Source organism: Moschus berezovskii, chromosome 20, assembly GCF_049115385.1.
Source record: "Moschus berezovskii isolate FMDL1 chromosome 20, NW_MosBer_1.0, whole genome shotgun sequence".
Classification (NCBI taxonomy): domain Eukaryota; kingdom Metazoa; phylum Chordata; class Mammalia; order Artiodactyla; family Moschidae; genus Moschus; species Moschus berezovskii.
In genome coordinates, this window is record NC_142479.1 from 45,723,648 (window position 1) to 45,742,085 (window position 18,438).

Sequence of the window (18,438 nt, forward strand, 5' to 3'; positions counted from 1 at the left end):
GTTCAGTTCAGTTCAGTCGCTCAGTCGTGTCCGACTCTCCGCGACCCCATGAATCACAGCACACCAGGCCTCCCTGTCCATCACCAGCTCCCGGAGTTCACTCAAACTCATGTCCATAGAGTCAGTGATGCCATCCAGCCATCTTATTCTCTGTTGTCCCCTTCTCCTCCCGCCCTCAACCTTTCCCAGCATCAGAGTCTTTTCCAGGAGTCAACTCGTATGAGGTGGCCAAAGTATTGGAGTTTCAGCTTTAGCATCAGTCCTTCCAATGAACACCCAGGATTGATCTCCTTTAGAATGGACTGGTTGGATCTTCAAGCCAGTAAGTGTGTGGATTTGTTAGAGCAGCAACAAGAAACTAATACACTCCTGACTACACTGACTACACTGCACCTCAGGGCAGGCTCAGGAGGGGATGGGGGTGGTCAGAGAGGCAGAAACAGGGGACATTGGAGGCAGGGACGACACCAAAAGCACCTCAGGGCAGGCTCAGGAGGGGATGGGAGGGGGGGACAGGGAGGCAGAGGACGCACTGTGACAATACCTGACGATAAATGAAACGTCGTCTACCTCAAGGAAAATGACAGAAAAAAAAAAAACTAGAAAAATGAGAGGCAGGAGGAGAAAGAGAAGAAGGGGTTAATTCACCACAACATTAAAGGTTATTGCTAATTAGACAGTCATTAACATTTTTTGAGAACTCATTCCCTTCCAGGCATTGTAAGAACGTTACGTTGTTCTGAGAATTCCTTTGTGTGTGCGTGTGTGCTAAGTTGCTTCAGTTGTATCGACTCTTTGTGACCCCATGGACTGTAGCCCGCTAGGCTCCTCTGTCCGTGGGACTTCCCAAGCAAGAATATTGGAGTGGATTGCCACGCCCTCCTCCAGGGGATCTTCCCGACCCAGGGATCAAACTTTTGTCTGTCTCCTGCATTGGCAGGCGGGTTATTTACCACTAGGGCCACCTGGGAAGCCCGAGAATTCCTTTAAGGAAGTGCTATTATCCCCATTTCATAGAGAAGGAAAACAAGAAATGAAGCAATTGGCGCAGGACTGCCCAGTTGGTGAACAGGGAAGCCAGAATAAGAATGCAGGAATTCTCCTCCAGAGCCAGTGCTGGTAAATATTAAGAAGTAACAGTGGATACACTGAGAGACCTGCAGGAATTTGTACATTTGCATGAGCCACAAGGACTAAAAATAGTTTAAATCAGGCTGAACTTATTAAAGGACTAGTCGCTATTTGATGTGCCAAGCTCTGGGTTGCTGTTTCTGCATGGTCTGATTCACACCTGCCCAACACCCGATGGCCAGATGCAGAAGGGGCATCTGAAGGCTGTGGGGACGCTGCTTGGGGTCTATCCTTCCCGGCCTCCGACCCTCTCTCTCACCCCTGCCCTGTCTGTCCACCATGTCCATCGGTTTAGAGTACGCTCTCCACACAAGGACCTGTGCTGACAGTGGTCAGACAAGTTACAGGACCTGTAAGAAGCATTCTTCTTGGTCAGGAAAACTGGTGGAAGGGAGGTAGGTGACCAGAAGCCAGAGGCAGCACTGACCCTCCAGGAGCAATTCGGTCACAGTTCCTAGACCAGTGGAGTAAACACAGCTTTGAAAAGTCTCCCATTCATGTTTTTAGTGAGACGTGATAGAAAAACACCTTCATCAAAGGGTAAAACCCGGCATCAGGAAAGACTGCTTTCAGATGCTAAACATGGATGCTTGGCAATCAGTCCATAAGTTAGAAAACCAATTAAGGAAATTCACTCAGAATTCTGAGAAAAGAGGGATGAGATGAACACAAGTTTGTTTTAAAATTAAGATACACAGAGGAAGATCAGAAAGGACAACGTGGCTGTGGTGGTAAAGCCAGATGGCAGAAGACAGCCATGGAGAAGTTTACCCTGAGATATGAACAGGGGTGAGCCAGCCTCAGGGATCACCAACTACAAGGACCACCGGTGTGCCGCCAAGTGCTATGGACCCACAGCAAGAGCAGAAGTGGAGGTAGGTGCCCAGGAATGACCAGGCCCATCCGGGAGCCCCCTCAGGGCAGAATTTGAAAAGGAAAGACTGCTGGACAACCCAGGAAACAGTCTCCCTGAGGTCATCCCTGGCTGAAGAAGGACACACAAAGGTCTGCCCCCCGCCTCAATGCAGGACTTGTGTGGGGACGTCCCAGCTCCAGCTCTCTAGGGACTGATGGACAGATGGCTGGCACCTGTGACTGCACCACACCCCATGCGCTCCCTCACAGGTACTGTTCTCACAGGGACCCACCCCAGAAACCTACTGCCCACAAATCTCTGACCAGATCGAGGCCAGTTTCCCCAGGAAGCCACCACAATAATCCATAACCTCATGATACATCTGTAGTATATTCGTTTAATTATTTTTATTTTAAAATAATCTTTCTTAGGCGTCCCAGGTGGCTTAGTGGCAAAGAATCTGCCTGCCAATGAAGAAGACACAAGAGATTAGGGTTCAATTCCAGGACTGGGAAGATCCCCTGAAGGAGGAAATGGCAACCCACTCCATTTAAGATTCAGTTCAGTTCAGTTCAGTTCAGTCGCTCAGTCGTGTCCGACTCTCCGCGACCCCATGAATTACTGTATCTTAAAATAAACTTTATTTATCTTATTTCATTTCAATAAGTCTATTTTTTTAAAATCAGAGATAAAAAACTCAACTGCCAAGAGATCCACATGGATAAACAGATGTCAGAAAGGAGCCAGAGTGAGCAAGGGAAACGGCATGTGTAGTGCTCAGGCACCAGCCTGTAACTTCCAGATGTGCCGTGAGAGAAGGAGGCTGGTCCTCCAGTCAGCACAGACGAGATCAGCACACATACAGCTCTGCACTCAGCTTTGTTCATCCCCTCTACATGGCAGGCTTCTCCACCTTGGATGTGATCCTGACCCTTCTGTCTGAACGATGTCTGGTGCTATCCAGTGAGTCCAATCACGATTACTGAACCACTCCTTCTGTTTAGACAGCAGCACTGTGAGGACATGACCCAGTGACGCCTGTGACAGAATCTGATAGGGGTGTTGACTGAATGTCTACTGTCAACATTTGTGGGCCTAGACTAATTTTTCTAAATTTGGTTTCCAGGCACTGCTCCTGGTACATACACGATGGAGCAGGGTAGCTTCATAGATAAAAGTGACCACACGGCTCTCGAGGATAACATAACCCACTCCATGCTATACAAACATCCCTAGAGACTAAATAGAAACTTCTTTGGGAGTAATGGTCAAAGCTGACCATTTCACCTAAATATGAAATAAAACAGAAACCTTTAGGTCAGTCGGCAGTCTGCATTCTTTTCATGCCAGGGCAAAGGCCAGACTTGTATTTTACTTGTTTCCCTTTGTTTCCCAGAGTAGCTCATACACCCTTATTTGGAAGTTTTCCTTTCTGGCCTGCAATTGGGGACAAAAAAAGTACCCTAGAAACGCAAAATGCAAGCTTCCCATGGAATCCCGCACTATTAAAAGGTGGAAGGGACATCATGGAGACAGTCCAGGCCCTCATTTCACCAACGTGAAAACCCACCGAGATCAAGCAAGGAGCAATAAACCTTCAGTGTCTGTCTCTGAATCCAGGGCTTTGTCTCTCATCCTGACTGATGACCAAGAAAAGATGCAGTTTGTTTATTTCACTCGATCTGTGTGTAATCAACCTCTGGGAAGTCTCTCCCTGCATCGTGCCCACTCCTATCTCATTTCTAAACCCTCAAATCTGACACAACAGCCTCATTGGGGAGAAGGGATAAGAATCCTCTCACAGAGGGACAACTCACATGACATCAGTGGCTCCCACAGACCACGTCCCCATGTTTCGTCTGCCCTTTCTCCTCCTCCATCTCACTCCGCCCCCCAGCGCCCAGCCACCTAAAACCTCTCCTCTCTCACCTCCTCCAAGGCTGGCCCTGCTCCGTCCTCTCAGTCCTGTCATGGAAAGAAGCCGAAATTTCTCTACTTCTCCGAAAGCCCGGCTGTAGGAGGCGTTCAGCCGGACAATGAATCTCACCCCCAGAGAGAAGGGAACCTGCCCGGGCTGGAGGGGAAAGGTCCCCCTGGGGAGGTGACATCCCATCCCTGGGAAGGAGCTGAGGCCTGGGAGGATGAGGAGTGGGTTGAAGGTATCGTTTATCTTCCACATGGCAGCACTTTTGAGAGTTACGTAACAGGAATAAACCACCTGGTGACAGGAGTGAAGGGGGTGATGGCAGACAGATTTACAGTACAACTGCAGTGGGGTGGCTGTGAATCCTTTAGAGGAGCACTCCAGGAACAGGGCAAGGACAAGAGGGAGGAGGGTCATGGGACACAGAAGACACACCTGACTCAGGAATGGCATGTGACACACAGGGGCGCCCTGATAGCTGGCTAAGCTCACCTGCCGGCCCTTTAGCCTCATACGATGTTGTCATTAACAGGCAGAGATGTCCAGAGATGCTAATACACAAGCTGTACTCCAAACATCACACTCTTTCACTGTTAGAAGAAGAAACTCTGGTTTAGACACACCTGGCAGCTTTGGTTACTGGTTTCCAGGCACATGGGCACAGATAGGCAGCAACAGATAAGTGGGGGGGGGGGGTCTGTAATGTGAGCAGCATATGACCCCACACAGACTGACCACAACCTTTGAGAAGCCCCAGGGCACCCCCCAGAGTCAAGGCTGGTGACAGATTTGACAAGAACAGTGATGAACTGAGTAAACAAAAACAGCACGCTGGTCAGACTTTCAGGATGATTTTGTATCTGAAATGGTTAGTGTAAGGCTCTGTATTCCAGAATTTATTACAAGGAAGAGGTCATTTTAACGTACTGCTGCTGCTGCTAAGTCACTTCAGTTGTGTCCGACTCTGTGCAACCCCATGGACAGCAGCCCACCAGGCTCCTCTGTCCACGGGATTTTCCAGGCAAGAATACTGGAGTGGGTTGCCATTTCCTTCTCCATTTTAATGTACAGATTACATTAAAATGGAATCACTGTTATCCATTTATTTGCATTTTTTCTTTTTTTTAATCACCTACAATGACTGATTGGAAGTCCCCACCAAGGCATAAAGCACAAAAGCAGAAAGCCACAGAAGATTAGATGTCAGGGAAGTTGTGAGGGACAAACACAAACAACACACACAAAGGCACACACTCCCCCCATGTTGTTAACCTGCACAAAGACACCATTCTACCACATCTCTGGTCCAGCCTGCAAGCATGTCATTCCACACAACTGTGGCACACTGTAATGTCCTCAGATTGAAATGAGAGCAGAAGAGACCAAAATATAACTATAAACATAATTTTCCTAACAGTTCAATGCCCACATGAGCCCGTGAATAGGCTCTCTGTTTATCTGTTTATAAATCAGAAGAGAAGGTTAGACTGCTGATAATTTAACCTTCCAAGTTTTTTTGTTTTGTTTTTAACGTGGCTGCCGAGGCCAGAGAGAAAAGCAGGACCAATTAGAGGAAGGAGATGAATTCTCTGGCAGATAAAACAAAGGGTGTTTTCAAGGGCTCTGGAGGTGGCTGGCACTGGTTTCTTGCTGAATAGAGTTTCAGGTCAAAACTTACAACTTTACTTTCCAGGTTGATCGTAACCCCTAATCTTAACGCTCATCTGTAATTAGGTTTAATTTGGAACAAGCAGCTGGAGATGAGGGAGGACAAAGAGTGAAGAAGAAAAGACTAGTTTTTCTAGAGAAACAGAGCAAGAGCTTTTTAAATGAGCAGAAGCAGAAGGGCACTGGAAAGAAAGCTGTCATGAATAGATCAGAGTTATGACCTGGGGGTGGTGTGGTGACAGGCAGGGAACGAGACAGTGGGTGAGGGGTGATGACCCAAGCTCCTGCAGGGAGTCCCCAGCCCAGGATATCGGGGTTATCTCTCCAGTGGCCTGGAATGCGGAAAACTCTTTCTGTGAAACAAGCTTTTCTGAATTTCATAACATTAAATGATTGCTTTAATCTCACTTTTAAATATTTGGCCAACCACATTAATTTTGAAATATCAAACCTACTGTCTCTCAAGAATTCAAAAATTCCCTGGTAATACAAGGGACAGCTGCCTTCACGGTCTTCATAAGGACACAGTGAAACCTTTGAAATTCTCCGTGTTTTAATGCTGCTTCTATGATACCACTATTCAGGCTGGTCTCAGCTGACTGGAGCCATATCAACACTTAGAGAAAGTAAAACAAGATTCAACAGACTAGAACTCTCATATATAAAGCACATTCAGGTAACACACTCCCCAAGTGAAAGCCCAGTCTCCTCTGCCCCCAAACTCTTCTCTGAATGAGAAAGTCATTTAAAAGTCTACCAGAGTCACACCTCCTTTTTTTTGTTTTACATACAAAGCAACAAGAGACCAAGAAAAACTGTAACTGGAAATTCAGCTCTCGTGTTAAAATTATTTTCCAAAAAGAGGATTTAGAAAAACCTGATTGAAAATTCCATTATACAGTGAAACATTTCAAATCCATCACATCACTACAACTAAAAAGAGAAATCATAATCTCGAGAGGGAGGCCCAAGAGGCATTTTACAAAATTCAGCAACCATTTCTGACTTAAAAAACCCAAAACATATGAAGGATAATTCCTCCGTGTAACAGGGTACATCCATCTCGTGATCTTGGGCGTCCAGCTCTGCATGGGAAGCTCACAGCTAATCAAAGACGGCCTCACACACCCCATTTTCCCCAGGCTTCATCCACTGTGGTCACGCTAAGAATGTGACCTTTTAATAAACTAACCCTTGTTTCTGGTGATCACTTACAGCTACTGTTCTACATACATCTACAAACACACATGCATGCATATATATGCATGCTCACACATATAGGAATATACATATGTACTACCAAGCTGGTTACTGCATTCTCACTAGTTCTAACAGTTTTTTCAGTTGATCTTCTTAACTATTCTAACAGGAGAGTTACAGTCCCTACGTGTGCATGCCAAATCGTCTCAGTCACATCCAACTCTTTGCGACCCCATGGACGACAGGCAGTCAGGCTCCAGTGTCCTTGGGATTCTCCCAGACAAAAATACTAGAGTGGGTTGTCACTCCCTCCTTCAGGGGATCTTCCCAACCCAGGGATTGAACCCAGGTCTTTATGTCTCCTGCACAGGCAATGGGTTCTACCACTGTTGCCACTTAGGAAGCCCACAGTCTATAAATAATGCTAATTTTGACTCATTTTTAAAATAAACATTAAAAAAAATCTTACTGCCTTGATTAGTCTATCTGAAAACAATGTCCTCTGTGGGCACCTGTTTTTTCCTGACCTCTGCAGGAATGTTTTTAGTTTCCTGTTAAACATGGTGTATGTGGCTTTCAGACCATTTTATTTATTATCTTTGAAAGAATCCATTCATTCCTATTAAATGTTTATGAGGTAGATGTTAAGTGTTATTAATGCACTACTGACATATACAGTAAGATGAATTTCTTCTCTTTAAATGTACTGATGTTGTAAATTTGTATTATAATATTATTGCATTCTTGGAATGAACCATTTTTTTTGTAACAAGTGAGTGTAATATTTTGAAAAGGCCTGACTGGAGTAAATGTGGCTTATCTTTCAGTCAGGATGTGCACTGCCACACTATCCTCTGGCTTTCTTTCCCCTCTGTCTCTGAAAGGCTTTGGTATCAGGGGTAGTGTTAACAGTATTAGCACTGCCTCTGCTAAAATAAACTGCAAAGTCCTTCATCTTTTGTCTTCTGGAGTGTTTTTCAAGTTTCTATTATTTGAGTATCACCTTTACAATTTTTGGAGAAGGAAATGGCAACCCACTCCAGTATTCTTGCCTGGACAAGAGGACCTTGGTGGGCTACAGTCCATGGGATCGCAAAGAGTCAGACACAACTGGGTGACTAACACTTTACAATTTTGGCTATATTTGCATTTACCTGTCCTATTACCTGGGGGTTCCCTGGTAGCTCAGCAGTAAAGAATCCACCTGCTAATGCAGGAGACCCGGGTTTGATCTCTGAATCAGGAAGATCCTCTGGAGAGGGAACTGGCAACCCACTCCAGTATTCTTGACTGGGAAATCCCACAGACAGAGGAGCCTGGTGGGCTACGGCCCACGGGGTCGCAGAATCAGTCATGACTGAGCAACTGAGCATGCATGTCCTGTTACATCTTTAATATTTTTCTGCATAAACTAAATGTTGACTCATTTTTTAAAACCTAATCTTGTCCTGAGCAACACAGATTCAATGAGCTACTTGCTATTTTTCTAACACAGCTTAATTTAATTACTAAAATAAGAACTAGCCATTGGTATATACCTTAAACCATTATGTGCACCCTCTGTAATGCAATAATAATCTTTGGGAAACGATGCATTTGACGACTTTAAATAGCACAGAAATCTATTTTTCTGATCTTTGAAAAACTCTGCATATAACACCATCTGAGTTCACCATTCTGAAATTTTTTCCTTAGTCACTTTATATTCTGCCCAAGTGTTTCACTACTTCGTGAATTTAGCAGTTTCTTTCTCCTAGGAAATTTCATCAAAAATTTTTATTTTTATTCTATTTTTTAAAATCTCCACATCTCTGATTACACACATTCTTGTATTGCTTATTTGGAATATTTGTGGGTTGTTTTTTTTTTCTTTAACTACAGCTTTATCTAGTTCCTTGTTTTAACAAAGGGTCTATTCTTACATGTTTCAATTCTAGTGAGTTTTCTTTCTTTTTTTCTTCTTTCATATATTCATTTAACAAATACTGACTGTGAACCATGTGCCAGGTCACAGGCCAGGTGATGAGAGTAGAAGCAAGGAAACAGATGCTGTCAAAATTTACTTCATTAATTTCCGTCCCCTTTTAAAAAAAACTCCCTCCCGGACTTCCCTGGTGGTACAATGGACAAGAATCCGCCTGCCAATGCAGGACACAGGGGTTCGATCCCTGGTCTGGGAAGATCTCACAGGCCAAGGAGCAACTAAGCCCATGCACCGCAACTACCAAGCCCATGCACTGCAACTACTGAAGCCCTCGAGCCTAGAGCCCGTGCTCTACCAGGAGAAGCCACCGCAATGAGAAACCCAAGCACCGCAACAGAGAGCAGCCCCCACTCTCTACAACTAGAGAAAGTCCACGCGCAGCAACACAGACCCAGAACAGCCAAGACTAAATACATTACATACACGTATAAAATTCCCTCCTGTTTCCCCAGATTTCTTTTGTCCTTTATTTTCTGATTTTCTATGTCTAGTACTTACTGTATTTATGATAAAAGTTTTTGGAGAACTAAACTGGCTTGCTATTGGTAACTATTTAAAGTATTTCACTATTATTTTTCTAAATGACCCATAATCATAGTTTTCAGACCCTATTTGGGTCAAAATTTCCAAACAGTTTTCTTTATCTATAATTGATGGATAACACTATACTTGTTTCAGGTTTAAAACATAATGATGTACAGATATTTGTATACACTGTAAAGTGATCACCACAATAAGCATGGTTACCGTCGGTCACAGTGCAGTTATAAAATGATTCACCCCCAGCAACTTTCAAACACGCAATACAGTACAGTTAGCTACAGCCACACCATGCTGTATCAAGATGGATTAACTGTTTAAAATTTCAATTTCTACTCCTACAGTTTTACTGCATTGTGACACACAGTGACCGGTAAAATTTCTCTTAAGAGACTGTAACAAGGTTTTCTTTCTGGTCTAGAAGAGATCAATGTTTTAACCATTTCACGAATAACCTAGAAAAACAGTAAAACACACATTGAAGTCTCTCATTTCACATGTGAGTTTTTTCAGGCAGTTTTAATAGTTTTCGCATTTAAGCACTTCCACGGTTTGTCTAGTTAGTGTACTCATTTTGTAACTGCTACTTTTTCTTCTTGAATTGTATTCTTATCAATACTGAAGGTCCTGTCTGATTTAAGGTGCTTTGTGGTATGTATCTTTAACTAGTACGATTGTTTCAGTAGTCAGACAAAGGCATGAGAGACAGATAGTCACAATTAAATCACATTTTCTTCACTATCAAGACAGATACTGCTTTACCACACAGAATGTTTAAGAAAAGCAGGCAGTGTTCTATCAAGTCAAAGGTCTTCTGAGTCAGATGGGAAGACAGTTACATATTTTAAGTGCCAAAGAAGTGAAAACCCTCATCAAATGATATGGCTGTTAGAACAGATGTCTCAGACACCTATCATGAGCTCCAAGATCAAATGCAGTTTGAATTTAAGGGACGTGGGCATCATGACCACTTTCTTCAGACCAAGTTCTGGAGTCGGTGTCACAGAGAGATTACCAGGATTTTGAACCTACAATTCTCTGCCCAGGGAAACTATCAGTAAGGCTGAAGGCAAAAGAGAGAGATCGTCAGATCAAGGGTGAGACACAGCATCACGCATGGATGATCTTTGTATGGGTGCAAACCCAGCTGCTCCAGACTGTGCCCCAATTGCAGCAAACGGTGCTCTGCTGGTATGGTGTCAGGTAAGAATCCTGTTCCTGCCGGAAATCTCTGTTGGTTAAAAAACCTCATCAAACTGAGAAGGCAACCCCAAAATTATATGGGATAAAATTCCAACACCAGTTGTTATTTGGAATAAAGCATGTAAGTAAACATCTTTTAATTCAAGAAAGGTTTAGAATCAAGTAGAGAAGTAGTTTAAATAAACAAGTATCAACAGTATTATAAATTAAGAAATACCTGTATTTTGGAGTTACTTTAATGTTTAAGAGAACTGAATCTTCCAAGAGTTGAAGAGCAGCCTCATGATTCTAATTTAAAGTATGTAATTGACAGTGTGCGTTTACACACACACACACAAGAGAGAATGTATGAATGTTTGGGGATGTATATAAGGACTTAAGAATCACTATATTTTTAAGAATAATTCACGTTAGCACAACAAGCACAAAGACTTATAAGATAAGAACTGGACTTGATGTTGAACTTGAAAGCTTTCTTTAGAACTAGATTTTTATTATTCAAAACTTTAACCAACTTAATTTTAAAAATCAAACTACCATCTGAATATACTTTTATGCAGCTTATATATTTTGCTTTTTGTGTTAATCCAGAGGCGGGGGCTCTTCTTCTAAGTGAGTTTAACCCATTTATTATAGTAACAGATATATCTATTATTCTCAACTTTTTTTATTATGTGTTATCACTGATCTTTAACATACATCTTTTTTTTTAATCCTAAAAGGCTGCATTTTCCAAGTATGTCTCTCAGGACACTAGTCTCACTCTAAAATTCTTCTATGGAACAAAATACATCTGAGAAAAATACATGCTATATTCTCCTCTTTGTGAATGCTGTCAAAACTCTGATGAATCCCTGAAATCTAAAACTAAGGACAAGAGAGCCCATTAACTAATTTGCTCAAGCCCACCAACCAGCTCCACTCCCTTTCCCCTTAACTCAAAACTCTGAACTGCTATGAGTAAGACAAAACAAAGCACAAAAAGATATTTTGGAAATAAAAAATATAATTGATGAAAATTTCAAAGTCAATAAGAAAAGCTGGAAGAAAAAGGTGAGCACAGAGATGATCAGTTCAGTTTAGTCGCTCAGTCTTGTCCGACTCTTCGCGACCCCATGAATCACAGCACGCCAGGCCTCCCTGTCCATCACCAACTCCCGGAGTACACTCAAACTCATGTCCACAGAGTCGGTGATGCCATCCAGCCATCTCATTCTCCGTCGTCCCCTTCTCCTCCCGCCTCCAACCTTACCCAGCATCAGAGTCTTTTCTAGTGAGTCAACTCGTCGCATGAGGTGGCCAAAGTATTGCAGTTTCAGCTTTAGCATCAGTCCCTCCAATGAACATCCAGGATTGATCTCCTTTAGAATGGACTGGTTGGATCACAGAGATGATAGAATACACAAAACTTCAGCGCCAGACAGAATCACAGGAAATACTCCAGTCAGAGAAAAGGGAATGTACGAAAAGAGAAAAAGGCTTCAAGAAGCAGGGAGCTCACCTGAGAGCAAAGCCAGACCAGAAGGCAACCAAGTCTGAACGGGAAACGTTAAGTCAGAAGGACAGGAATAGTCATTAGTGAAGCTACCTGGCATTTTCTGTGATGCGTGAGCCTATTCTAACCCATCATGTGCTTCAAGCTATTAACAACTGCGACAACCTTATGAGGCAGGCTGTACTACTCTCCTCTTTCTTGGAGCTTAACTCACATGCCCAAAGCCTCAGAGCAACTAAGGGACAAAACTGGGAATGTGAACACAGTGTGGCTCCAGAGCTAAAACTCTTAACCACCATGCCGTCTGTGTTTAAGAAGAGAATGAATCTCTACAACAATCTGTAGACTTAAGACGCCGGATTAGAGGGTAAAAGCAGGTTAAGATCATTTTAGGAGTAAAAAACTATAGTGACTATGGGCTCAGTCAGTCGTGTCTGACTCTATTTGACCCCATGGACTATATAGCCTGCCAGCCTCCTCTGTCCATGGAATTTTCCAGGCAAGAATACTGAAGTGAGTTGCTATTTCCTTCTCCATGGGATTTTCCCAACCCAGGGATCAAACCCACATCTCTTGCGTCTCCTGCATTGGCAGGTGGATTCTTTACCACTGCATCACCTTACTCCTTCTATATTTCCTTTAATTTTCTTTTTTTTGTCACACCACATGGCATGTGGGATCTTAATTCCCTGCTGCTGCTGCTAAGTCACTTCAGTCGTGTCCGACTCTGTGTGACCCCATAGATGGAAGCCCACCAGGCTCCCCCGTCCCTGGGATTCTCCAGACAAGAACACTGGAGTGGGTTGCCATTTCCTTCTCCAGTGTGTGAAAGTAAAAAGTGAAAGTGAAGTCGCTCAGTCGTGTCCGACCCTTAGCGACCCCAGGGACTGCAGACTACCAGGCTCCTCTATCCATGGGATTTTCTAGGCAAGAGTACTGGAGTGGCTTGCCATTGCCTTCTCCGCTTAATTCCCTGACCAGGGATCAAATCCAAGTCCCCTGCATTGGAAGAAGACAGTCGTAATTAACCACTAGACCACCTGGGAAATCCCTATTTTCTTTTAAAGTAATATTGCCTGTCACAGATTATAAATTAAATCATGTAAGCCTGAATTTCCTTCTCTTCTACCTCTAGATGCACTACCTGATTTTCCAGTACATGATACATATTCAAGCCTAGTATTTTATATGCTGATTGGTTTTCAACTTTTAGAATCAACCTACAAACACGCAGAGATTTAATGATACTAATTAGGAGACAGAATGTTCTTGCCATGTAAAAGGTTGACAGTAGACTGGGAAGAGGGTATGGAGTCGGTAGGGGAAATGGCAGAAGAAATGTAGAGATAGCATATCCTTTTTTACTGAGCCAAGGACACCATTTAAACTGGTTAGTCAAGAAATACAAGTGATAAATAATAAAAGATTTCCTTAGTATTTTTGTTTTTTGAATGAAAATTTCATATAGCAAAGTTTTACAGTGAACAACTAGACACCCACAACTGTAACCGACCATTAACACTTTACTACTAATACTTTGGCCACCTCATGCGACGACTTGACTCACTGGAAAAGACTCTGATGCTGGGAAGGATTGGGGGCAGGAGGAGAAGGGGACGACAGAGAATGAGATGGCTGGATGGCATCACCGACTCGATGAACATGAGTTTGAGTGAACTCTGGGAGTTGGTGATGGACAGGGAGGCCTGGCGTGCTGTGATTCATGGGGTCGCAAAGAGTCGGACACGACTGAGCAACTGAACTGAACTGAACAATAAATTCAGGAAATTTTTAGTATGGCTTGCAGGAAAAGAGGAAGAGAAAAATACAGTACTAAAAATGCACTGAATTCCTCACTCTACACAACCTTCAAAACTAATAAATCAGGAAACAGTACAGACAGACAAAATTATGTAGAATTATAGAGATAACCACCATTTCCTTGAAATGGATCAAAAATAAGAGGGACTGACAAATGGACAGCAGGATGAACAGAAGGATAAAGCAACGGGAACAGAATGTTAGCTGTAGACTCTGTGGTAGGTCTATGGGTGCTAGCTATACATACCTTTCAATTTTTCTGACTAAAATTTCCTAAGAAAATATTGACACAGATGTGGTTGAGAGTGGACCTCACATCCGTGCTGGCCTCTTCACGGCACTGGCCGAGCCTCCTTTTAGCCGCTCCACACCGGGTGGAGCTGGGTGCCGGAGCCTGGTAGGGGTGGGGAGATGGAATGCTGTAGGGATGACGGGCACCCTGTCCGGGCCCAGCCCCTCCAGGACCCTCATGTCCTCTCCCCTCTCCTGACCACCATCAGAGCCAGCAGAACCCGGGAGCTGGACCCTGAAGACACGTTCACCAATTTGAGCCTCTAACAACCATATGACTCTCACAGGGCCCCACCTCACCCTGGACCAGGGCGTGAAGGGAAATCAACTTTTAATGTCTTAAGAGGCTATTCTGGGATTCGTCTTTAGCCACAGTTAGCATTAACTATAACCAACAGGGAGTGGAATCCGAGGGAGTGGGGGTTGAAGCTTTGACTTTTGTTTCCTATCACTGGTATCCACTGTTTAAAAACACACACAGATTTAAAGCAAGACTAAGAAGCTGTCAGCTCATGGTGACACTGGGAAAAGCCTTCTACGGTTTTAACTCTAAGCAGAAAATAAGGTTTCTTTAGCATATTGGGCACCTATGTGTGAATATAAAATGGCACCATTCCTCTGGAGCAATACAATCCCTGGTCCACTCACTCTTTAACCCCAGCTGCCTTTGAGCAGTGCACAACCTGCGTGACTATACCCAGCAGCCCTCTCTGATCTGCAAGCACTGAAAACCTGGCTGGAAACGGAGACCTTTGAGGAAGTAAGGGCTGTGGCCCTTGACAGGTTCAGACTCCAGCTGCCCTCATTCACGCAGACTCTCATGTCTCTTGCTTGATTCATTTCTCTCGTCCGTCCCATAATGCCAGTCAGTCACAGTGACTCAACTCCGAGGACTGTACCCCCACAAGAGAGAATTCTTGCTGCCATGGCGGATAATTTCAAGGCTGGAAAGGTAGCCGCAGCTGAGAACCTGATTTCTGCCTCAGGCCTGCCTGCAGAGGGTCATGGGGTGGAATGGGGGGTGGAGATGGGGATTCTGCTTCATTTACCCTCTAATGGCCCCTTCCTGTTGGAGCAACTGAGGTCTCGAGGGGGTCAGCCAGGAGATGTGCCGCTTGGATCTCCCTCCGAGAAAGACTGTGGCTTCAGCTGCAAGGACAGGTATGAACTGACACTCCAGTGGCCAGTGCCACTGGGACTCAGCCTGGCTTTTGAGCTGAAGGCACATGTCTCCAGGAAGCCTCAGCAAGGCCTGACCCAGCAAGAGGACTAGAGCCTGGCTCTCACCGCCCGAGCAGGTCTCCTCTACTGGGCAGTCTTCTCAGGGGCTCCCTGGCAGGACCTGGTCAGACTTGCAGGTTCTCTGCCCAAAACTGCTGCTGCCTTTTCCTTTTCTGGGTGCTGGTCCAATGGCTCTCCCGGCCTGATTCAGGTTCCCACCCCTTCTTTCTCAGGGGTTTTACCCTCTAATAACCCTCCTTCAGGGGCTTCCCTGGTGGCTCAGAGGTTAAAGTGTCTGCCTCGAATGCGGGAGACCCGGGTTCAATCCCTGGGTCGGGAAGATCCCCTGGAGAAGGAAACGGTAACCCACTCCAGTATTCTTGCCTGGAGAATCCCATGGACGGAGAAGCCTGGTAGGCTACAGTCCACGGGGTCGCAAAGAGTCGGACACGACTGAGTGACGGAACGGAACGGAACCCTCCTTCATTCCCGATTCTGTTTAAGGGTCTGCGCCTCAGAGGACAAAGCTGACATAGGACTGGTGTAGAAATCAGGTGTGGGTGTTGCTGTGCCTGTCTCCTCCTCACCTCCACCGCTTACCTTTGGGCCCCCTCCTCTGAAGACCCTCGAAGCACCTGCTCTGAGTTTAGTCCAATGCACCACACCTGCCAGTGGGAGGCCCTGCCCTCCCAGTCTCATGCAAGGTGGTAAAACAGATTGAGGATGTGTTAATCTTTAACAAAACTTTCATTTCCGGGATCTCATTGGTGCATTCTATAGCATTTCATCACAGCACAGAGATCACTTAAAGTTATACGCACATTTTCAGCTGACAATAGTCTAGCAAGACAGTCTTTCCTAAGACTTTCTAACTGGGTATCTTTACTTGCAGCAAATCAGACTTGAGTTCCGATACTGAAATTGTATGCACTCGGAAAAGTGCGATAAAATAAGTCACTGTCATAAAAATGTCTTTTTCATCCGCTATTCATTAGGTTGCTTTGAAAAGCAAGGTCACTTAGAAACTGGAACACAAGCACCCAAATAACACTTAAAAACTAACAAGGGGCACAGTCTCTTCATAGTTTTGACACCAAGGAAATAATACACAGGGCAAGTGGATATTAATGAGATGTGTTTAAAATGTTACATATTCTTTTCTTGTTTAGTCATGTCCAGCTCTTTGCGACCCCATGGGACTATAGCCCACCAGGTTCCTCTGTCCATGGGATTTCCCAGGCAAGAATACTGGAATGGGTTGCCATTTCTTCCTCCAGGGGATCTTCCAGACCCAGGGATTAAACCTGAGTTTCCTGTGCTGGAAGGTGGATTCTTTACTGCTGAGCCACCAGGGAAGCCCATACCTAATAGTTTATCGCAGGGCTGTTTATGACACAGGCACACATGCGTTAATTTGCAAATATTGGCTATTTTGCCCAAAGAAGGCTGGATGAGTGCTGTGCAGTTTAGAAAGTCACCCTGTCATAATCAATGCAGTAACCCCATCTCTATAGTTTTTCCTCCATGGTTTCCACTTCTGGCCAAGTTTCCCATCCTGATTGTACCAGTCCAATGTACCAGAGCCGCCTCCTCCCAGCCTCAAGGACACTGCCTGCCCCTGCCTGGCCTCCCTGCCCAGGTGAGTGGAGACCAGTGAACCGAGGCTAAGAGACCCAGGTCTTAATGACAGCCCTGCCTCGGATCTGGATCTGGGGACAAGTCAACTGGACAAGCCGGGGCAATTTCCTCATTCAAATTCAAATTTAAAAATCACCCCCTGGAAAAGAGTTTCGATTTCTGACTCTGTCCCAGATTTACAGACCGGTGACCTGCCAGTCCCAGACTCCAGTCCGAGATGGACCATCTCCTTTGCCGGCCAGCACGCACTGGGGACGTTGAAGTAAACCGTTTGCATGTGTGACAGGGCAGAAACATCCTATTCGTCCGCAAACGCGACCCAGTGGCCAGCAGCGTCTAGGTCTGCGGGAGGCCAGGCTGACCTGAGGGGTTGAGGACGAAGCCAGCCGTCTCTGAGCAGTGCCCGTGTGAGGCCCGGAGGCACGGGTGCTGGAATCGGCCCCCGCTATTCTGAGTGAGCAACAGTCACCGTCCGGCCCCCCGTTTGAGGGTGAGTAACAGACCTGCTGACCTCCCGCACCGGCCACTGGGCTCTGGAAAGTGTGTGACACGGGCGCGGCCGGGGCCCACACGTCCGCACGGACCTCCGCCGGCTCGAAGGCGCCCCCGATCCCCTCCCCGCGGCCCCTCTCCGCCGTCTGGCCGCCAGGTGAGCCGGCGGCGCTCCCCGGTCGCGGCGCGGGCACAGGTGAGCCTGCCACCCCCGCCGCGCATTCCAGAGACTGGACTCACGTCCGGGAACTTCGCCTTCGCGCCCCCCGGCGCCCGCGGGCAGCGCGGCCCGGCCCGGGGCGGTGGGGGAAGGGAGCCCGGCCGCGAGGGGGCGAGGCGACCCCCGGCACGCAGCACAGACCTGCTTCGGGATCCTCCGGCCGCCCCGAGTGGTTGCCCATGGCTCGGCCGCCTCGGGCAGCGGCCGGCCGGCCGCCTCGGACGGCGCGTCCACCGCGCGGCCGCTCGCGCCGGCTCGGGCTGACGAAGCAGCTGCGTCTGGCGGGTCCGCTCCAGTCAAAGAAAGGGCCGTCGCCTCAGTCCCCGCGGCCGCCGGCCGCTCCGCGCTCGCTCATCTGCATGCGGCCCGCCCACCTCGACTCCCGCGTCCCGTGCACCCGCACGCCCCGCCCACCTCATCTGCATACCGCCCCTCCCCCGGTAGGCCGTCCGCTTCGACTCGGGCTGCCCCGCCCCCTTATCTGCATATCTCTCTGGGGCTCCCAGAGTCTTACTCCCAGGTCGGGGGAGGGACGCGCCTGACGACCGACTTCCGGCCTCTAGGGGCGGCCGCTGGCATCTGCAGCTGGATACTGCGGGCTGGAAAAACCCCACTGCGGGGAGGCCGAGGCCAGGTGTCACGAGGAAGGCACAGTCTAAGATATCAGACCATGGGGAAAAACCTGGGGTTGCATACGACAGGCGCTTCCTAAGTATTTCTGGGTATGTTTTGACTTAAGTTTTGGGATAAATGA

General features: G+C 46.3%; 1 protein-coding gene across 5 annotated transcripts in view; it reads right to left on the reverse strand.

The window, feature by feature from the left end:
• SPECC1 (sperm antigen with calponin homology and coiled-coil domains 1) overlaps positions 1–18,438 on the reverse strand; it is a 229,286-nt gene that overhangs the window by 115,012 nt on the left and 95,836 nt on the right. Inside the window, exon 1 of one of the 5 annotated variants that reach the window (XM_088828939.1) lies at positions 11,759–13,539. The exons of 3 other annotated variants lie outside the window; for them this stretch is intronic. In XM_088828939.1, coding sequence (XP_088685065.1) covers positions 11,759–11,834 — 76 coding nt within the window. In that variant the 5' untranslated portion in view covers positions 11,835–13,539. Of the gene's footprint in view, positions 1–11,758; positions 13,540–17,825; positions 18,045–18,438 lie in introns of those variants that run through there. One more of the 5 variants, XM_088828940.1, reaches the window with a different exon arrangement.